Raw genomic sequence first — 23,029 nt, forward strand, 5'->3', positions numbered from 1 at the left:
CTTGGAAACAAAGGAGGCGCGGGGAGGAGGGGGTCGCCCCCCAAAAGCGAGACACCCCCCTCCCTTACCCCAAAAAAAAAAAAAAAACGAGAAAAAGAAAAAAGCTTTTCAAATCCTGAAAAAGTTACGCCGACGAGCCTGGTCCAGGGTTTTCTCGTCTTCTTTTGGGAAAAACCAAGGAGTAACAGCAGCAGGAGCAGCCGGTATCTGAGCGGGCATCCCCGGCTCTTAAGATGGGCCACATTTACGAGCGGAGGGGAGTCGCCTTCTCCCCCAGAGAAGGGAGGAGAGAGGAGGGAAGAACAGGCGCCTTTCTTGGCCGGAGAGGAGGAGGAGGAGGAGCGACAAAAGCATCACCAGCGATCTCGGAGTCTCAGTCCCGGCGGGGTCAAAGGCTGGGAAAAGAGAAGCCGGAGGGGAGGAAAAAAAGTTTGAACTTGGGCAAGCCAACCCTCCCCACCCACCCCAAAAAAAAGGAAAAGAAAAGAAAAGCGGAGGAGAGAGAGAGAGAGAGAGAGAGAGAGAGAGAGAGAGAGAGAGAGAGAAAAGGAGGAAGAGGAAAAAGAGAGGGAAAGGGGGGGACAGGGGAAAGGAAAAAAAAGGAGGGGGGAAGGGAGAAAAATAATAATAATAATAATAATTGCAAGCTGCCCCTTAAAAAAAAAAAAGAAAAAAAAAGAAAAAAAAAGAGCAGCCGGCTGGAATTGATGGGACCGGCCGCTGTGTGTGTGTTTGTGTGTGTGTGTGCCTGCGTGCGTTTTGTGTTGTTTGATCGCCGTCCGGCTGAGCGATTGACAGGCTGCCAACGCCGTTCGCTACTCAGTCTGCCGACGTGTCGGCCGGCGAAGGAGGCGAGCGGCGGCCAAGCGGAGCCACCCGAGGGGATGGGGGAGGGCTGCAGTCCCGCCTCTTCCCGGAGCCCCGCCCCTTCTCTGGCCCGCGCCACGCCCCCTCCCCACCTCGGAAGTTCGGAAAGCGAGGTCTGAGCGCAGCCAATGGGTCCCAATGCTGCCCCACCGACCCAGTTTAGGGGTCCCCCGGCAGGTGGGGCTGCTTTTGCCCCGGCTCCCCTTAAGTAATAATGAAAGCTCGCCCGGTTGAGAAAGCTGCCCTTCCTCCACATCCCCCCCCACGGCCACAGGTGGCTCAGCGCCCCCCCCCAACGCGCACACACCTGGCCCACCTAAGCCCCGCCCCTTACCTGTCCCCCCAACCAGGAACTCCGCCCCGCCTCCCAGGCGGAGCCGCCAAGCTGCCACATCGCTCCTCCCGCCACTTGGCTTATATGGCCCTCGCTTCCGCGAGCCGGCCTCTTTTATACCGGGCCACGCCCCGGCACGCCCCCGCAGGCCACGCCCACCCGCCTGCCCTTCCCAACCTGTAAGGACGCCCTTTTCGGAGCGGGCCACGCCCTCCGCTGGCTCCGCCCCCACCTCCCTCTCTCTTTCTCCCCCCCTCCTCTTCCCGGCCACGCCTCCGCCGTCTGCTTTGTGCGTGTCTCCTCCCACTCGGCCGCGCGCGCCAACCTTTTTGCCCCGCCCTCCCGAGGGCGTGGTTTGGTGCCCCGGCTTGGCTCTTTTTTTTTTTTTGCGGGAGGCTGTTTTGTTGCCAAGGGAGCGAGGGGGAGGAGCCGTGGTGGGTCACGTGGCCAAAAGGGAGGGAAGGCCGGGCTCGCCCTCCCCGCCACAAAGCCCTGAGGCGATTTATGCCCGACGGACATTTTTTTGTTCCGACCGTAACGGCTCGCTACAGAGGCAAACAAAAAAAAAACAAGCCTGTCCGTGGTTCCCCCTCAGAGGAAATCGGCGGCCAGCCAATCAGCGCTCTCCGAGGGAGGGCACGGAGCCGCTCCCCGCCAATCCGAGACGGCCTGGGCTGGAAGGGGGCGGAGCCTCAGTGGACGTTCGCCCGGCCCCGCCCCAACTCCGCCGCGCGGCTTGCCATTGGCGCGTTCGAACGGGCACGTGACGCGGGGAGGCGGAAGGCCGCGCGGAGCGGTTGCTATAGCGACGGCCGGTGTCCAAGACGCAGCCGGGATCCTCGGGCATCCTTACACGCGTCCGACCTGGCTGCGTCCCCACGACCTCCGTGCGCCCCAACGGCCGCGCAGCCGCCATCCGGAGGGCAGCCTGGCTGTTCTGCAGCCTCTCCGCCGCCCTCTCTCCAGCTGCCCGTCTCGGCCTGCAACCCAGCCGCCTTGCCCACCCGCCGGGCCCCGCTTGGCTTCGTCGGGGAGGCTCCCCCATCGCTGCCAGGGAGGAGGCCCCTTCCACACGACCCGGCTTCCCTGGTGGCAGGGCGTGAGAATTCCAAACCCAGGATTTTGAGGACGCCCCCTCGACGTTCAGGAGGACCACTCAACCCATCATCCCCTGCCTGGCACCCATGCCCAAGGACTGCAAAGCCCATGCAAGACGCCCCGCTTGCTGACTGCTGCTCTGAAGAAGCGCTCTGATTTTGGGGTTCAAACACCTCCCACCCCTCAAAAGAAAACCCAAAAAACCCCAACCCACCAAGCAAATAGTCTCTTGGAAATGAACTCTGATCTTAAAAAACACTTCACCAAATCTGATCGGTTTAAAACTTTCCAGGATTCCCGCCTGCATCTCTCATCCATCGAATGTCCTCGATGTTCAGGAGGACCACCCAACCCATCATCCCCTGCCTGGCACTCATGCCCAAGGACTGCAAAGCCCGTGCAAGACGCCCCGCTTGCTGACTGCTGCTCTGAAGAAGCGCTCTAATTTTGGGGTTCAAACACCCACCCACCCCAAAAAAAAAACCCCAAAAACCCCAACCCACCAAGCAAATAGTCTCTTGGAAATGAACTCTGATCTTAAAAAACGCTTCACCAAATCTGATAGATTTAAAACTTTCCAGGATTCCCGCCTGCATCTCTCATCCATCGAACGGCCTCGACGTTCAGGAGGACCACCCAACCCATCATCCCCTGCCTGGCACTCATGCCCAAGGACTGCAAAGCCCGTGCAAGACGCCCCGCTTGCTGACTGCTGCTCTGAAGAAGCGCTCTGATTTGGGGGTTCAAACACCCACCCACCCCCCAAAAAAAAAAAACCAAAAAACCCCAACCCACCAAGCAAATAGTCTCTTGGAAATGAACTCTGATCTTAAAAAACGCTTCACCAAATCTGATCGATTTAAAACTTTCCAGGATTCCCGCCTGCATCTCTCATCCATCGAACGGCCTCGACGTTCAGGAGGACCACCCAACCCATCATCCCCTGCCTGGCACCCATGCCCAAGGACTGCAAAGCCCATGCAAGATGCCCCCGCTTGCTGACTCTTGCTCTGAAGAAGCGCTCTGATTTGGGGTTCAAACCACCCATCCACCCACCTCCAAAAAAAACCCCAAAAAACCACCTCACCAGCCAAATAGTCTCTTGGAAATTGAACTCTGATTTTAAAATGCTTCACCAAATCTCCTGTTCGATTTAAAACTTTCCAGGATTCCTGCCTGCATCTCTCATCCATCAGAGGGAGTCCTTGGAGATGGATACTCGGAGTGGGGGTGGGGGCAATTCCCTTCTGGCCCTAGACCCGTTTTTTTGTAACATCGTGATTGGCATTTGAAGAAAAAAATAACCAACCACACACACACAAGGCAATTTCGGAGCTGCCAAGTTTGCCATCCAACTTGCCCCCATCCTTGGCATCCTCCTTCCTTCATGTGCAATTGTGTATTTAAAAAAAAAAATCCTGCTTCTGCCAGAGAAAATTTATATTCTGGCGGACTCTTTTTAACAACGTGGCATGTTGGACTGTAGTTATTTATGTATATATATATATATATTTATATATTATCAACATTCTGTTTACCATTATTTATTAATGCCATATTTAAAAATATTACAGCTGGAAATTTATTCCAATGCGCATTAGTAAATTATGCTTGTAATTCCTAATGCATTTTTAATTATGAATTTATTCCTGCCTCCTTTTATTTATGGTTCCAAATGCTCCCCGTTGCAGGGCTGCATATATAATTGGAGACACTCTTAATTAAGTATTCTTGGACATTACATGTTACAAAATATTAAGGAGGAGGGGGGGTTTGTTTCAAACAGAATTATAGGGAGCAACCATTCTTTCATTACCTCTCTGTCTTCATTCATCAGCTGGCCAAGAAGAAGCAGCGACACATAACATAAACTTTTCCTTTCCTAGAACAGCTTTTCCCAAACGGGTGTCAGCAAGATGCAGTTTAAAAGTTGGGAATTCTGGGAATCGCAGTTCTGTCACATATAGAATAGAATAGAATAGAATAGAATAGAATAGAATAGAATTTTTTATTGGCCAAGTGTGATTGGACACACAAGGAATTTGTCTTGGTGCATAGGCTCTCAGTGTACATAAAAGAAGATACCTTCATCAAGGTACAACATTTACAACACAAATGATGGTCAATATATCAATATAAATCGTAAGGTTACAAGCAACAAAGTTACAGTCATACAGTCATAAGTGGAAGGAGATGGGTGATGATGGGAACGATGAGAAGATTAATAGTAGCGCAGATTTAGCAAATAGTTTGACAGTGTTGAGGGAATTATTTGTTTAGCAGAATGATGGCCTTTGGGAAAAAACTCTTCTTGTGTCTAGTTGTTCTGGTGTGCAGTGCTCTATAGCATCGTTTTGAGGGTAGGAGTTGAAACAGTTTATGTCCAGGATGCGAGGGATCTGTAAATATTTTCACGGCCCTCTTCTTGACTCGTGCAGTATACAGGTCCTCAATGGAAGGCAGGTTGGTAGCCATTATTTTTTTTGCAGTTCTAATGATCCTCTGACGTCTGTGTCTGTCTTGTTGAGTTGCAGAACCAAACCAGACAGTTATGGAGGTGCAAATGACAGACTCAATAATTCCTCTGTAGAACTGGATCAGCAGCTCCGTGGGCAGTTTGAGCTTACTGAGTTGGCGCAGAAAGAACATTCTTTGTTGTCCTTTTTTGATGATGATGATAGAGCTCACCAAGGTGGTAGAAAGGAGCTATAGGTTTCTGCACAAATGTACCATTGGTTTTAAAAAAAGAAAGAAAGAATAAACAGGTTGCAGATCCTAGAGAATACCTTTGTAACAGAGGCAAAGTCTTCGGAACTTGATGGAGGGCAGAGTCTATTACAGGTAGTCCCCAATTTACAGCCACAATTTCTGCTGCTGAGCAAGACAGTGGTTAAGGGAGTTTTGCTCACTTTAGAATAGAATAGAATAGAATAGAAGTAGATAGAGTAGAATAAGAGTAGAGTAGAATAGAATAGAATAGAATAGAATAGAATAGAATAGAATAGAATAGAATTTTTTATTGGCCAAATGTGATTGGACACACAAGGAATTTGTCTTTGGTGCATATGCTCTCAGTGTACATAAAAGAAAAGATACGTTCATCAAGAATCATAGAATAGAATGGAATAGAATAGAATAGAATAGAATAGAATAATTTTATTGACCAAGTGTGATTGGACACACAAGGAATTTGTCTTTGGTGCATATGCTCTCAGTATACATAAAAGAAAAGATACCTTCATCAAGAATCATAAGGTACAACACTTAATGATAGTCATAGTGTACAAATAAGCAATCAGGAAACAATATCAATATAAATCATAAGGATTTGAGGGGGGGGACAGAGATTAAAGCACGTTGACGTCCGTCCCCTCAACCAAAATAAATTTTATTCATGGAGGCATCCTGGGTGGGTAACTATTTGCTATTTATATTGTTCTGTTTGTTTCCTAGCATGATTTGATTGCTTATTAGTAACCTCTGACTATCACTAAGTGTTGCATTCTTTTTCTTTTTTTTAAATTTGAATTTATATCCCGCCCTTCTCCGAAGACTCAGGGCGGCTTACATTGTGTAAGGCAATAGTCTCATCCTATTTGTATATTTATTTGTATATTTATTCGTATCTTGATGAATGTACGTTTTCTTTTTTCTCTTTTTTTCCTTTCATGCACAATGAGAGCCTATGCACCAAAGACCCAATTCCTTGTGTGTCCAATCACACTTGGCCAATAAAGAATTCTAATCTATTCTATATATATTTTTTTTTAAATCAAGAAAGTCAATCCCTGCAAGAAAAAAAGAAAAACCCGCATAGCAAAATAGATTCCTCTCCCTGCGGTGCTGTCTTCTTGCAGAACGCTCACACACGCGTTTGAATCCGAAAAAAACGGATAGAGCACTAGGACCCAGCGGACGTCTCCTGCCACCGCCACCGCCGCCACCACTCCTACGCACTACGGCGCCTTTATGGCCGCCCCTCTGTTTTCCCCCCCGCCCTCCGCGAAGCGCATGCGCACGCATCCCGGCCGGCGGCCTCTTGTTTAGACCTCCCCTCCGTCCCGGCTTCCGGCCGCTTCCGAATGGCGGCACTAGTACTTCCGGGTCGGCGCGTCCGTGGCTTGAACCTGGCAGCGTTGCCCGCCCGTTGACTCCGCGAAGCGATCCTCTCCCCCACCCACGCCCGCGATTTATACCCCTCCCCCGCACACACGCCCCCGCGGCCTGGGGGGAGGGGAGGGGAGGACGGTCGCCCGCCCGCCCGCCCGGCCCGTAAGTCCACTGCGGGCCTCGCCTCCTCCTCCTCCTCCTTCTCCTCTTTTCCTGGACTCCAGGTCCCATGGTGCGTGGCCGTCGGCCCAGAGGAAAGAGGGAGGAGCCCTCGACGGGGCCCGGGGAAGCCCTGGGGCGGATGGGGAGGGGGGGGGTGAGAGACGTGGGGAGGGGCTGGGTGGGGGGAGGGGTGCAGAGGGCCCCTATTCCCCCACCTGTCAGAGGGTCTCCAGCCCCCATTGGTCGTCCTGCTCCTCGGGGCGGGGCTTGCTGTAGCTCCTCCTTCCCACCCATCCCAAGCATGGGAGGGTCTTCTCTTCCACCCCCAAAAAATCTCCTCCCCTCCCATTCTGACCCAAGAGGCAGCTGATTTCAAACCCCCTCCACTCCCCACCCCTCCCAGGCCTTTTGACAACCTGCGGACTTCAACTCCCAGAATCCCTGCTCCCTCCTGGCCGCTTGCAGGAATTCTGGGAGTTGTAGTCCCACAGGTTGTCAAAGGTGGAAGCCCCTCCCCGCCTTCGGCCAGCCTGGGACTCTCCCTTTGGTTTTGCAGGGGTGGGATGGGAGGGAGAGGCCTATATTTGGGGTTCCAGGGGCTTTGACTCCCCAAACTTGACCCTTTCCAAAAAAAAACAAAAAACCCCAAGCCTGCCCTTTGACCCCGAGGGGCTCTGCCACTGCTGATTGGGCGGAGCGCTTATTGTCTTTCTTGTTTCTTCGGATTCAAACATATATATATTTGTGTGTGTGTGTGTTCTGCAAGAAGACATTTAGCACCTCTTTTTCCGCCTCCCCAGAAAATGGGTTCCCTTTTCTTCTCCTGTTCCGTTATTGTTGATGTTGATGTTGACTTTCCTAGGCTGCTGCGATGCAAAATAAGCGAGAGGGGTGGGAGGAGCCAATATGCTAATGAGTTGTTGTTGTTGTTGTTGTTGTTTTTACATTTATATCCCGCCCTTCTCCAAAGACTCAGGGCGGCTTACACTATGTCAAGCAATAGTCTTCATCCATTTGTATATTATATACAAAGTCAACTTATTGCCCCCCCCAACAATCTGGGTACTCATTTTACCTACCTTATAAAGGATGGAAGGCTGAGTCAACCTTGGACCTGGTGGGACTTGAACCTGCAGTAATTGCAGGCAGCTGTGTTTTACTAACAGGCTTCTTACAGCCTGAGCCACAGCCTGAGCCCTTGTTGTCGTTGTTGTTGTGTATTTGGAATACCAGAAATGTCAACTGCTAAAAAACCCCGTTTTGCTGCCTCCCGAACTTTTTCCGTAAGGCGAGAGCCAAGAATGATTTTTTCCTAGGGTTGGAGATCTGCATGCAACAAAACCTATCCAAACTTAAAAGAGTCAGGGGCGTCTCTTTTTTAGAAAAATAATAATAATAATAATCAAATGCTCCCCTTCCCTAAATTGGAGTCTGGTTGGTTTCAAGTCCCGTTCACTTCGGGGATGAGAATTGTGGCAGAAAATTTATTACTTCCTGCCACAAGACGTGTCTCCTATTGATGTAATATTGACGGGAAGTATGGGAAACGCTTAGTGAAAACCTGCTTTTCTCAAAATGCTTTCTTGTTTTTCCTTATTTGGAAAAGAGGATATTGATCTGATTCCGCCTTCCGCAATTTGGGACCCTCCAGCTAATTCCCCACTTTGAAATATAGAATAACCAAATTGGAAGGGACCTTGGAGGTCTTCTAGTCCAACCCTCTGCTCAGGCAGGAAGCCTTATACCATTTCAGACAAATGGTTATCCAACCTCTTCTTAAAAACTTCCAGTGTTGGAGCACCTACAACTTCTGGAGGCAAGGAGTTCCACTGATGAATTGTTCTCACTTTCAGGAAATTTCTCCTTAGTTCTAAGTTGCTTCTCTCCTTGATTAGTTTCCACCCGTTGCTTCTTGTCCTGCCCTCAGGTGCTTTGGAGAAGAGCTTGACTCCCTCTTCTTTGGGGCAGCCCCTGAGATATTGGAACACCGCTATCATGTCATCAGTGGTCCTTCTTTTCATTAAACTAGACATTTCCATATATTGGGGGTAGCAGCATGAGTTACATCTTACCATGTTATATGAACTAGCCCAACACTGTCATTTTTCAACACGTAGGAGCAGGCCTTCCCTGTTTTGGCCCCGGCCTCTGGAATGACATTCCGTCAAATATTCATGCAGTTTCCATCCTAATGATGTTCATAAAATCTATCTTTTAAAAAAAATTCATTGTACTCTTAGGCTTTGCTGTTGGTTGATTGCAGAGTTCTCTGTGTTTTGGGGTTTGGTATTTTTTTATTGGTTGTGAGTCATCTTTTAGTTGGCTGCGACCTTTTTTTTTCTTTCTTTCTTTCTGTCCGTGTTGTTTTTCTGTTATTAATTGCAATCCGCCCAGGATTCTTAAGGAGTCGGACGGCCTGGAAATTGAGTTTAATGTATTTTTTTTTTTAAAAAAAGAAAGGTTTAGGATTCCAGCTAATTCAAATTTCTTCTCAGTCCACCTATCACCATTAAATGATTTAACGATGTCTCCGTGGGTTTTGATATCAACTTTTATAGCTTTGGTATTTCTAGAGTTTGAATAGCAGAAGTTGGTTCTCCCTGTGGTTGCCCTGCAATGCTGAAATGTTCTTACACTGAGTTTTCACCTTGCACTCTGATTGTGATTGCTCTAGGCGTTGTGCTCTACGCGTTGTGTGAGTTTACCTGACAGTACCTTCTTGTTATCCTTGATCCATCTTTAAACCTGTCCGGATTTCTGTTGTTTTGGAATAGGGTTGGAGCAATGGTGAAATCTGAACCGGTTTACTACCGGTTAGGTGGCTGCGCGTGTGCTCTGTGCGCCAAACCCATGCTGCGCATGCGAGGTGCGCGCACGCCAAAAGGAGGCATGGAAAGGAAGGTAAGCAGAACAGCGTGGGGGTGGGCGGGTTGATCAGCTGTGGCACGCGATCATCAGAGCCTTTTTACTTTTTTTAAAGCATTTTTTTAACTACCTACCTTTTTTAAGGTAGTAAAAAATGCTTTTAAAAGTTTAAAAAAAGGCTCTGACGATCGCACGGCTCAGCTGTGATCATCAGAGCCTTTTTTTAACCTTTTAAAAGCATTTTTTTTACGACCTCTTCCTACCATTCTTGCAGAAAAAGCGAGTGAGCTGGAAAGAAGCGGGCAAGCGGGCGGGCATGGACCAGGGAGGGGTGGGGCAGGGATTTTTGCTACCGGTTCTCCGAACCATCTGCCGCCATCGCTACCGGATCAGCCGATCCGGTCCGAACCGGTAGCATTTCACCCCTGGGTTGGAGGGCTGTAGAACGGGGGGATCTCCAGACAAGATTGGCAGGCTGAGGAATTCTGGGAGATGAAGTCCACGAGTCTTAAAAGTCGCCACGGCTGGAGACCCCTGCCGTAGAAGATGCTAGAAGCCTCTGGTAGTGAAATGGCCAAAACAACCGCCAAATAAAACCATTGCTGCGAATGCAAATAGCGTTTGCCGCGAATCAACATTTCTGGGGAGTAGGAACAAATTGGCATGATGTCACGCGGTCGACACGTTGCTGCTAGCCTCGTTGGGTATTGTGGCGTAACCTTTGTTTTTCTCGCTTGTGTGTGGTTCCGCGGCCGTTCCGTGGTTGCTGAGAAACCGTGGTCAGAGGTGGGACTGTAAGCGAATAATTTCAAACCTGGTTTCCTTTTTTTTTTTCCGCCCACTTGCGTCTTCCGGTCTTGAACTCTAAGGGGAAGATGAAGTTTGCCTGCTCTGAGTAGGACGGAAAGATGAGTGGGCTCTGTTTGGCTACTTGAACTCTTCCGCACGTCTTTCAGCTGGAATCTGAGGTTCTTCCATGGTTTTGTTGTTTTTTTTTTTCAGTTCCGCAGATGAGCAGCAATTGATCAGTCCAGCAGTTGTCGCAATTTTCCTCGCCCGATTATTTAAGTTTCTCGGCTGTCGATAAGGGGAATTGGTCGTTTATGGTAAGGGTGCAAGATGTCTTTCACTAAAATCAGAGGAAGACCAGAGGAAGGGGGGGGGGAATTCCACCAAAAGTTAATCTCTTTCCATCAGTAATTATGTGAATTTTCCAATGCAAATTAGCCTGATTTTCAATTTAGTATAACAGCGATCCGTGCGCCTTTGATGTATAGCCAGGCTGGCCAAATGACCACTGAAAATGTCTTTGAACAACACTGTCTGCCCTGGCAGAGAAACCTCGGTCTGGAGTCGGACACGACTGGACAGGGAAACCTTAACAGACCAAGTCAATGGACCCAGCTACTGTATTCCCTAATTCCTACTTAATTCCTAGTTCCTAATTTAGCTCATGGGCTGTACGAAATTATAATGTGCTTATGTTGTAGTTGTTTTTGTTAGTTGCGAAGTCGCGTCCGACCCATCGCAACCCCATGGACAACGTTCCTCCAGGCCTTCCTGTCCTCTACCATCCTCTGGAGTCCATTTAAGCTCATGCCGACTGCTTCAGTGACTCCATCCAGCCACCTCCTTCTCTGCCGTCCCCTTCTTCTTTTGCCCTCCATCGTTCCCAGCATTAGGCTCTTCTCCAGGGAGTCCGTCCTTCTCATTAGGTGGCCAAAGGATTTGAGTTTCCTCTTCAGGATCTGGCCTTCTAAAGAGCAGTCAGGGTTGACTTCCTCCAGGACTGACCGGTTGGATCGCCTTGCAGTCCAAGGGACTCGCAGGAGTCTTCTCCAGCACCAGAGTTCAAAGGCCTCCATTCTTTAGCGCTCAGCCTTCCTTGTGGTCCAACTTTCACAGCCATTCATTGCAACTGGGAAAACCATAGCTTTGACTATACGCACTTTTGTTGGCAGGGTGATGTCTCTGTTTTTTAGTACGCTGTCTAGATTGGCCATGGCTTTCCTCCCCAGGAGCAAGCCTCTCTTAATTTCTTGGCTGCGGTTCCCATCTGCGGTGATCTTGGAGCCCAGGAAAATAAAACCTGTCACTACCTCCATTTCTTCCCCATATACCTGCCAGGAATTGAGAGGGCCGGATGCCCTGATCTTAGTTTTCGTAATGTTGAGTTTCAAGCCAACTTTTGCACTCTCCTCCTTCACCCGCATCAAGAGCCTCTTTAGTTCCTCTTCGCTTTCTGCCATTAGAGATGTGCTTATGTAGGTGGCTTATTGAATCAGCTGCAATTGGGTGGATAACACAATATGAATAAGCCACCAATAGTCGTTTACAAACCACTGTGGCTGAGACACTAAGCCAAATACAAACAAGTCAGATCGGGGTTAGCTCAATTTGTGAAACCAGCTACTACCGGTAGGTTAAACCAGGCAGGATATCTAGCGCCCGCCTAGTTTTTCACACCTATGACAGTTGCATGATAGTCATGGTGACATGATCAAAATTCAGATGTTCAGCGACTGGCTCATATTTATGATGGTGGCGCTGTCCCGGGAGGGGAGGGGAGGGTGTCACACGATCCGCTTTTGCGACCGTCCGAGGAGCAAAAAATCAAAGGGGAAGCCAGAGTCACTTTAACCACCGTTGCTACTAGCTTAGCAAATGTAGCGATTCACTTAACAACCGCAGGAAGAGAGGCCGTCGTAAAACGGGGCAAAGCCCGTCTTGCTTCTCAACAGGAATTTCGGGTCCAACTCAGGACCCAGAGGACCCAGATTGTTGGGGGGGGGCAATAAGTCGACTTTGTATATAAATATACAAATAGGATGAAACTATTGCCTTACACAATGTAAGCCGCCCTGAGTCTTCGGAGAAGGGTGGGATATAAATGTAAATTAAAAAAACCAAAAAACTCCCAATTTTGTGGTCGTAGGTCAAGGGCCAGCTGTAGTTTGTAAGTCGCGGTGGATAGTTTAATTCTGCTAAACTGTCAGACCGTTAATGGTGGTAGTAGTTGTTTTTCTTTCTTTTTTTTTTTTTAAGACATGGCGGTTAAATGTGGTGGCGTGGCATAACATGCGAAATCCGGTGGGTGTTAAAACCATAACAGTTCCAAAAAAGGAAGAGTGAAAGACATCAAACGCAGCCGAATCAAAAACAAGAGGCTGCATTTTTTTAAAAAACAACAACAACAACAACCCCCAAAACAACAACGACGACGACAACAATTCTCCCATCTTGTTTTCCGAGCAATATTGAAATGAAAAATGGCACCGTTTTGTCATCTGTTCCAATCCGTGTTCCACTCTTCTCGCGAGTGACAGCTGAAAAGGCCCACAGGTGCCATATAAAGAGGTTGACCACGTTGTCATATTTCATTCAGGCGTCCCTCTGCAAAGGCATAATTACCTAATTAGGTTGTTAATTAGGAGATTAGCATTTCGCTCTATTGATAGAATGCTCTTTGCAGGCAGGAGTCGAGAAAACAGATTTGTTGGTCTAATTTATAAGTGCGGTGGTTTCTTCCCTTCCTCTCCCCACCCCCTCTGCCCCCCAACCACCCATGCTTATTTGATTAAAATATTCAGGGAGAATAATTCTGCGTTCTGGGAGGAGGGAGCCTTTTTTTTCTTTTCTTGAGCCCCCCCCAACCCGCCATTTAGACATTTCAGCCATGGCTAAGCTGGTTGCCGTTCTCCAGTTGTCCACCTGGAAGACACCCAGGTTGGAGAAGATGGATAGAGCCGATTTGCGAAGATTTCTTTCATAAAAGATCTCTCCTTCTCCTTCTACTCTTTCTCCTTCTTCCGCTCCCCCACCCTCGTCCTCCTCCTCCTCTTCTTTTTCTTCTTTTTTTATTTCCTCCTCCTTTCTCCTCCTCCTCCTTCCTCTTCCTCCTCCTCCTTCTTCTTTTTCTTCTTTTTCTTTCCTCCGTCTCCTCCTCCTCCTCCTCCTTCTTTCTTCTTTCTCCTCCTCTTCTTTTTCCTCCTCCTCCTTCTCCTCCTTCTTCCCTTTCTCCTCCCTCACCCTCCTCCTCCTCCTCCTCCTTCTCCTCGTCGTCTTCTTCCCTCTTCCTCGTCGTCTTCTTCCCTCTTCCTCCTCCTCCTTCCTTTTCCTTCTCTCCTTTCTTCTCCCTCTCCCTCCTCTTCCTTCTCCTCCTCTTCTTCTTTCCTCCTCCTCCTGCTCTTCCTCTTCTTCCTCCTCCTGCTCCTCCTGATGTGTCCACATCCAAGCACCCCTGCTTAATTTGCCAATCTATTTTTCCCAGTATTGATGTTTTTCAATTACCCCTGAAAGGAGCCACTTCCCCCTCCCGCCCTTCGTCTCTCTTCTTGCGTCAAGTACTGGGAATTGACACAAGGCAAAAGAGCCTTCTGTCAATAGCCGAGAAAAACATCTTTTGCTTGAAAGAGCCGGATTGAGGAACAATTGCAGTCCTGCCAGGAACAGGAGACGTTGTTGTTTTTTAAACTATCCTCCACTCTAGAGACTTCAGAAAGCTGCAGCTGACAAACTGTTGATGTGTTCTTGCAAAAAAACCGGTGATATTTCCCCACTCTTCGTTGCATCCCTCTAAAGCGGTATCTGTAGGAGAGGGGGTGGGGAAATATCTCTTTTTTCCCCCCCTTTAAGATGCACCGAGACTCCATTCTTTATTAATGATTTGGGAGACCCAGCTCACTTACGGTAATCATTTTTCGCTGGCTTCTGAACCCAAGGAACAGGGGCTGCAATTTTGAGAGAACGTAAAGAAAATAGAGATTGTTTTTCGCATTCCCATTTACTGCGGGTAATCGGGAAACTTCCCCTCTTGTGTCCTCCTGCCATCCCTCGCATAATACGAGACAGCTCGGTGACGAGAGAGATTGCTTAGGAATGAATTCGGTTCCTAGGAACTTCCTTTGGCTTTTCAAACGCGAGTAAAATTTCGCAGTTCCCGCTCGCTCTTCTGCTCTGGGTTTTGCCCGCCGCATCTGCAGCCAGAGGTAGCATGCATCCCGGCACGGGTTAGCCACAATCGAGCCCCAAAATTCCCGTCGCTGAGCGAGACATTTCATAAGTGAGCTTTGTCCCACTCGGCAACTGCTGTTAAGCGAATCGCCGCGTTTCTTAAGCTAGCCCCACGGCGGCGAAGCGAATCTGGTTTCCCCACTATGCCTAACAAAAATATTTCTGGCTTTTAAATCTATACGTTGCTTTATCGTTTCCCTCTTAACCACGTAGGTATTTTCGTCCAAAAATATTTTTTTTTGCCTCTTCCGTTTTTTGACATCCGTCCAAACAAACCCATTTAAGTGTTGTACCCTGATGAAGGTATCTTTTCTTTTATGTACGCTGAGAGCGTATGCACCAAGACAAATTCCTTGTGTGTCCAATCACACTTGGCCAATCAAAAATTCTATTTATTTCCACCGGAAAAACAAAAACAAAAAACCCAAACCAGACAGTTTTGAGTTCACCGGGAAAGCAACCAGGTTGTGGTTCTTCCTGCTTTTCCGTCATTGTTTTGCCCACCGTATTCTCAACCCAGAAGTCCTGGCATGGGAATGGTATATTTGCAAACGATAGTCCCTCTCCCACTCCCATTTTCCCCTTCGACTAACGTGCAGGTTGAAAAGATGCCAGTCGTGAGAGCTTGTAAAGAAGCCCCACACCCTCTCCAAGCCTCCCACTCAGGCCCTGAACAGCGTAAAGTCGGGGTTCAGTGCACAGGAAGATGGAAATAAATATATAAACCGGGCCTTTGCACCTGCTGTTAGCCTGTTGTTTAACTCCCTCGGCAGACATTAAATCATTTTCAAGCACAATAATAGCCTGGGAGGTAAATTAACTAACCATTAACAATCTTATAAATACACAATTAACATGCCAGCGTTTATGTGACGGGCATGGATGGGGGCAGCAGTAATTTTTTTGACTGGGAGTTGGCTTCTCCGGGTGCCCATCCTTAGATCTTTGAGCTACTTCAAGCAGAAGAGGAAGAAGGAGGAGGAGAAGAAGAAGGAGGAGGAGATTAGCCCTGGCAAAGCAAAAATGCTTTCGTTTTCTTAGGACCATTGTTGTTAAAAAAGAAAAATTTTTGGCTGAGCATTAGATAGAATCAAGATCACGTGAAGTGTTAATACCACTTTATAATGCTTTGGTAAGGCCACACTTGGAATATTGCATTCAGTTTTGGTCGCCACGATGTAAAAAGGATGTTGAGACTCTAGAAAGAGTGCAGAGAAGAGCAACAAAGATGATTAGGGGACTGGAGGCTAAAACATATGAAAAATGGTTGCAGGAACTGGGGATGTTTAGTTTAATGAAAAGAAGGACTAGGGGAGACATGATAGCAGTCTTCCAATATCTTAGAGGTTGCCACAAAGAAGAGGGAGTCAAGCTATTCTCCAAAGCACCTGAGGGTAGAACAAGAAGCAATGGGTGGAAACTAATCAAGGAGAGATGCAACCTAGAACTAAGGAGAAATTTCCTGACAGTTAGAACAATTAATCAGTGGAACCACTTGCCTGCAGAAGTTGTGAATGCTCCAACACTGGAAATTTTTAAGAAAATGTTGGAGATAGCCATTTGTCTGAAATGGTGTAGGGTTTTTCCTGCCTGGGCAGGGGGTTGGACTAGAAGACCTCCAAGGTCCCGTCCAACTCTGATATTATTATTATTATTATTATTATTATTATATTTGATCTAGGATGGAGTAGGCCAGAATGGCTTTTTATTAACTAATCAACTCAGCTATCTGGCTGGAGTAACCTTCTGTTGAATTGAAAAAGAACCTGCCATCGTACCGAAGCTTATGAAAGAGCTGTACTCGGTAAGGCCAAGCGCTCATCCATTCTCGAGCTAGGTAACGTCATCAGTGCGGAGTGGAGTTTGTAATGAGGAAGAGGACGAAGGAGGATTGTGGGGAAAATTTGGTGCTCTCTGAGCTTGGTGGTTTTCTTGCAGATGTTTCCTTACCCTAAGTAACATCATCAGCGCTAGGAGGAGAAGGAGGATGACGACTGTCGGGGTCAGCGTATAAAATACATTTCCAAACATAAAACAGCGAGCTGTGTTAAAAACACGCCGTCCAAACGCCAAATGAAATTAGGATTAAAGTTAAATTATGCGCGAGCAGTTGCGGAAGTTTAACCATTGGACAGCAGTGCCCTCGAGATGATATCGTACTTGCAGGGTTCCGGGTAACCTCCTGACGGGACAGTCCATTGCGATATGATCTAAAATTTGTGGAACGTCCCACAGTCGCAGTTAGGATTATCAACCAGCCCTCCTTCCTTTGTATTTCCAATCTAGGCCCCTGCCATAGTTGGTTTGAATCCGGTTGAGTGCTGCCCGGGTTTTGGCTTGAACGATCAAAGCCGGAGGGGGATTGTATTGGATCAGACACTTAAATTAAACAGGTCTGGGTTAGAAGATTCCTGCCACCCTGCTATCTCAATGTCACACTGTTCCCTGACTATTAAGACAGGTAGTTCTCGACGTACGACCAAAATGGAGCCCAAAATGCCGTGTCCGGTTGTTAAATTAGTTTTGCTCCGTCCTCGCGACTTTCCTTGCCACGGTCGTTCAGTTCCATTAGTCGGGCCGGGTTGTTAAGCGAATCCGGCTTTCCTCCCCCTTCTCCGCCCCCCGCCCCCCCCGCCCCCGACTTGGCGTGTCAGAAGGTCGCAAAAGCAGAATGACAGAGCCGGAAGGGACCTTGGAGGTCATCTAGTCCAACCCAGTCCGCCCGCCCGCCCTTCGCCCAAGCAGGAGACCAAAGCAGATCACATGACACCACACACACACCCTCGGGGACACCGCCACCGTCATTAACACCCGCCAGTTGCCAAGCCTGTGAATTTTGATCACGTGACCGTGGGAATGCTGCAGGTGTGAAAAATGGTCATAAGTCAGGTCTTTGTAACCCTGAACGGTCACTAAGCGACCTGTCGTAAGTCAAAGGCCAGCCCGCAATCCCATTTGGCATCATTTCCTAAGCTTGTCCTTCCCTTCTGTTCCATCCGACAGGTAACGAAGACGTCGGCTCAGCATGGCTCGGAGAAGATAGTAGGGCAAGGCAGCAGAACCTGGGTTAGGATGGCTTTCTTGGATAACCCGGCTATTATCCTAGCTCACATCCGACAGTCGCATGTGACCAGCGATGACACGGGGATGTGTGAAATGGTCCTCATCGACCACGACGTCGACCTGGAAAGATTCCAGCCGGCTTCGGCCAACGGGGACGACAGCTCGGAAGGACCAAGCAGTAACGGCGAACCTCAGGGTTATGCGTATTCTCAGTCCGTGGACATTACCTCAAGCTGGGACTTCGGCATTCGAAGGCGTTCAAATACAGGTGATTCCTGCAAGGGAGGGTGGGGGCGTCTTGGGGGCGAAGCATCCTTAAGGTACCCTGGTCAACTCCTGTTGTGACCCAGGCCCAAGTAGGTAGTAAGAAACTCAGTCGGTGAAAAAACAAACTTTATCCGAACAGCTGGGAATGACTTCATTCCCAGCGTCGTTCAACTCGAAGTAAAACAAATGCCTCCCAACACAAATTCCTCCGTTATCTCGCCAACCTTGCTCCAATTAGGCAAACTGCCAAAGGCCCGTCCTGGCAAACGTCCAGAAGCCACAAAAACAAAGACGTATACAAAGCAGAAGACGCAGCTACAACGTTGTTTTCCGGCAAAGCTCAAATGCCATTGCTGGTCTTTTAAGCCTTATGGGAGGGGCCAATCATCTCTTGGCCCTACTCCCGAGTTGTCCTCTCTGCTTGAGCTGCTCTTGCCTTCTGGCAGCTCTTCTCATGCGTGCATTAGGAACAGGCTCCTCCTGTTCCTCTGCCTCACTACTGTCGGTCTCTGGAGGCTCTGGAGTCCGCACATCACTTCCCGATGACCCTGGCCCCACCTCAGCCTCATCGCTGTCCGACTCCGTTGCCACCTCTGTGGGCTGCTGACGGACCACAACAACTCCAGACATCTCTAGTTAAAGGAATCAAGTAATAAAGGGTGTTAAAAAAAAACAAAAACCTATTCCCTTATTTGTTGGGAATTCTGCTTTGGGTGGAGCTAAATAGACTATAGGGAGAAAAAATAACTAAATTAGGGGTCTGTCTATGGAGATTCTCAGCCATCCAGGGTTGTCCCAAAGATGCTTTTCCAAGAGACAACTGGGCTTTCCGGTTTTTCTCTGAAGATGTTCCGCTTCTCATCGCAGAGCTGAAGAAGCTTCTTGGATGAGAAGCGAAACGTCTTCAAAGAAAAACCAGAAAGTCCAGTTGTCTCTTGAAAAAGCATCTTTGGCAGTAGTTGAGGGGGTCCTTCGTGCTCTCTGAGCGTGGCCGTTTTCTTGCAGACGTTCCATTCCCCAAACTAGGTAACACCATCAGCGCTAGAAGGGCGAGGGATTATATTGTATGTAAACAGAAAGCAAAAGGCTCTACTTCCTGGCACAGATGACGTTACCTAGCTGGGTCATGAAATGTCCGCAAACAAACAACCAAGCGCATATAGTTTATATATATAAACAGGGAACAAGTCACACTCACTGTAATTGATCATGTTACCTAGTTGGGTTAAAAAATGTCTGCCATCCATATATATACATACATACATACGTGTGTGTGTGTGTGTAGGTCTTTGGTTGTTCGGGTTTTCTCCCGTGTAAAATTGGAAGTGTCTTGGCGACATTTCGACGAAGTCTCATTCGTCATCTTCAGGCTTCAGCTTCGTGCTGCTGGGCTTCTTCGTGCTTTTTGCTCCCAGATGCACGGAGCTGAAGCCTGAAGATGACGAATGAGACTTCGTCGAAACGTCGCCAAGACACTTCCAATTTTACGCGGGAGAAAACCAGAACAACCAAAGGCCTGCAGGTTTTGGTATGTTCGGGTCTTTTCCCATGTAAGATTGAAAGTATTTAGGCAACGTTTTGATGTAGCAACAAGGCCAACCAATCAGCTTGCAACAGCTAGGCCACCAATTCAAAATACACCCCCCCACACCAGTATTTATAGAGAAACAGCAGTTAAAATCCACACTTTGTCACATAAGAACAAAGCCAAAAACTCCAGCCTGAAGATGATGAGTGAGAGCTCATCGAAACGTTGCCTAAATACTTTCAATCTTACATGGGAAAACACCCGAACAACCAAAGACCTACATGTGTGTGTGTGTGTGTGTGTGTGTGTGTGTGTGTGTGTGTGTGTGTGTTTTATGAGGTTTTTGTGGGTGTTTGTAGGTCTTTGGTTATTTAGGTTTTCTCCCGCGTAAAATTAAAATTTTTACGCGGGAGAAAACCCGAATAACCAAAGACCTACATGTGTGTGTGTATATATATATATATATATATATTAATAGTGATTGAAACATAGAAAAGTTCATCCTTCCTTGTACACTCATATACACTCATTGTTCCTCCTTTTCATTTTTTGTAACCTCTGCTTCCTCTTGATTGAGTATACGCTTAATTGTTTAATTATCTGCAGCATTCTAATTCAACCTAATGCTCCTTTATTGGAAATAACCAAATAGGGACTTCCAACCATTTCCCACCCACCCCAGCTTTAGAAGGATGAGGCCGCGTTCTTGAGTCTGAATTGATGTCTTTCGTTGGCTCAAGAACTAGAATGGATTTCCCCTAAAACCGGTACTCAGTCCTCACCTAACGACAGTCCAGTCCTCCCATAATGACCACGGCTAGCAGTACTGAAACTGCTGTCTCCAAGCCATGAAATCAATTCGCCTGACAACCGCTTTACTTAGCGGTGGAAATTTTGGCCCCAGTTAAGCCATTTCAGATCCAGCACCTTGGACAGCACCCTCTCACCAATGTAAATTACTTCATCGCTAGTCCAAAACTTGAGAAGCTGGTGAGATACCAGGTATTCTGGGACTCCGTTCTTACTGCCTTCTATGCTCTTGGCAAATCTTGTAGCTTCATGGTCCAAGATTTGAAAAGAGGCCGAAAGGCAAAGAGAGAGGGACGTTGAAAGTTGTCTCTGCGTTGGGTTGAATTTTTATTTTTTTTAATTATTTTAACAACTCATTCAATGTACAGTTATATACAATTAGTCGGGCTTGCCCAGTCACCACCCCCCTTTTTAACACTCTTCCCTCTTCTACCTTCTTTTACTTTCCAGACCTTCCTCTCCTTCTCTTATCTACATCCTCTCCTCCCTCCACCCTCCACCTTCCTTCTCCCTCTTCTACCCCTCTTCCTTCCTCTTCTCCTCTTTCCTACCTCCTACTCTCTCTGCGTTGGGTTGAATTTTGACGAGGCAGAATGGACCAGTGCTGAGCTTCTTGACCTAAAATGGGACCACCATTCCTACCTTCTCTACAACGTCCTCATTCACCACACGCCCCCCTTCACAAATTATACTGGGAATATAGTCGGCACTATTTTGGGGTGGGGGGGGAAGCAAAACTATGATTTGCTTAAGAGCCGCCTTGCTTAACAAGGGAAACTGGTCCAGATTTTGGCTGTGACTATCTCTAAGTCTTTCTTCAAAGCCCCATTTCTCTCACCTGAAGGATGTCCTGGATTGAGCGTGGGCTTTCCAGTCAAGCCGAGGATTGCTCCAAGTGGTCCTTTTTCCTCTTTCGATTTACACGCCTTCTGAGCTTTAGAAGATTTTGGGCGGAGGGGTTGGACTCAATGACCTATAAGGTCCCTTCCGACTCTGTTAATCAAGCATCATAGATATGGGAGTCTTCCTCTACTCAACGTAGTTTCAGATAAGCGCGTTCAGCGCGGCATTCTTAAACCACTTGTATGAAATGGTACAGGGTGGACTAGAAGACCTCCAAGGTCCCTTCCAACTTTGTTATTCTATGTTCTAACAAAATAACGGAGCTGGGAGGGGCCTTGGAGGTCTTGTAGTCCAACCTCCCGCTCAAGCAGGAGACCTTATACAATTTCAGACAAATGGTCATCCAATCCCTTCTTGAAGACCTCCAATGTCGGAGCTCCCACAGCTTCTGGAGGCAAGTTGTTCCACTGGTTAATTGTTCTAACTCTCAGGAAATGTCTCCTTAATTCCAGGTTGCTTCTCTCCTTGATTAGTTTCCATCCGTTGCTTCTTGTCCTGCGTTCAGGTGCTTTGGAGAAGAGGTTGACCTCTCTCTTCTTTGGGCGCATTCGGGCTGAGATCTAGGACCAAAACTTGGTTGCTCGCTTGACAGATATCTTGAGCTTGAAGGATTACTAACCAATGACTCTTCCAGAGGAGGGAGATAATTTTTCATCCTGTAATTTCATAGCAATAAGAGGGAAAACACATTTGAGGGTTTTTCGTGCTTACTGAATTTTACCGGCTTTCCTTTTTTTTTCCTTTTTTCAAAGGGCCGTGGGTGGCTCAGGCTGTAAGATAGCCTGTTATTAATAATAATAATAATAATATAATAATAATATTTTAATTTGTATACCGCCCTTCTCCCGAAGGACTATTAAAACACAGCTGCCTGCAATTACTGCAGGCTCGAGTCCCACCAGGCCCAAGGTTGACTCAGCCTTCCATCCTTTATAAGGTAGGTAAAATGAGGACCCAGATTGTTGGGGGGGCAATAAGTTGACTTTGTATATAAATATACAAATAGAATGAAGACTATTGCTAACATAGTGTAAGCCGCCCTGAGTCTTCGGAGAAGGGCGGGATATAAATGTAAATAAAAAAAAAAAAACAAGTCAAGGAAGGGAAAAAAAAAACCAAGTCAGAAAATAATCACTATTATTATTATTATTTATTTACATTTATATCCCGCCCTTCTCCGAAGACTCAGGGCGGCTTACAGTGTATAAGGCAATAGTCTCATTCTATTTGTATATTTACAAAGTCAACTTATTGCCCCCCCAACAATCTGGGTCCTCATTTTACCTACCTTATAAAGGATGGAAGGCTGAGTCAACCTTGGGCCTGGTGGGGCTTGAACCTGCAGTAATTGCAAGCAGCTGTGTTTTTAATAACAGGCTATCTTACAGCCTGAGCCACACCGGGTCTATTCAGGTACTCCTCGACTTACGACAAGACAACAGTTGAGCCCAGCATTTCCATTGCTAAGGGAAACATTTGCTAAGTGAGTTTTGCCCTGTTTTACCTGCCACGGCTGTTTAGTGGAATCCCTGCAGTCGTAAAGTTTAGCGACACGGTTGTTAAGTAAATCTGGCTTCCCCCATTGACTTCGCTTGTCAGAAGGTCACTAAAGGGGATCACATGACCCCCCATCCCCACCCACCCCCACCCCGGAACGCTGCGCCCGTCGTAAGTATAAGTCAGTTGCCAAGCATCTCAATTTTGATCATGCGTCAACGGTCGTGTGAAAAATGGTCATAAATTACTTTTTGTAATTTATAACTTTGAGCGGTCACTAAACAAGCTGTTGTAAGTTTAGGAGTGCCTGTATGCCTGCTTGATAAATAGAATAGAATAGAATAGAATAGAATTTTTTATTGGCCAAGTGTGATTGGACACACAAGGAATTTGTCTTGGTGCAGATGCTCTCAGTGTACATAAAAAGAAAAGATACGATCATCAAGGTACAACATAAATAAAGGTACATAAAGGTACAACAACAACATAAATCACTCATTTATTTATTTATT

At 47.4% G+C, this 23,029-nt stretch overlaps 1 protein-coding gene across 8 annotated transcripts in view; it reads left to right on the forward strand.

Moving 5' to 3' along the window:
* Positions 1 to 6,377: 6,377 nt before the first annotated feature.
* Positions 6,378 to 23,029, forward strand: part of MAPKAP1 (MAPK associated protein 1) — a 128,380-nt gene continuing 111,728 nt past the window's right edge. Inside the window, exons 1-3 of one of the 8 annotated variants that reach the window (XM_058159052.1) lie at positions 6,378 to 6,571; positions 16,131 to 16,253; positions 17,453 to 17,780. In XM_058159052.1, the coding sequence (XP_058015035.1) occupies positions 16,236 to 16,253; positions 17,453 to 17,780 (346 nt within the window). In that variant the 5' untranslated portion in view covers positions 6,378 to 6,571; positions 16,131 to 16,235. The other 7 variants (XM_058159054.1, XM_058159056.1, XM_058159055.1 and 4 more) reach the window with 7 other exon arrangements.

This window comes from Ahaetulla prasina, chromosome 16 (assembly GCF_028640845.1).
Source record: "Ahaetulla prasina isolate Xishuangbanna chromosome 16, ASM2864084v1, whole genome shotgun sequence".
NCBI lineage: Eukaryota > Metazoa > Chordata > Lepidosauria > Squamata > Colubridae > Ahaetulla > Ahaetulla prasina.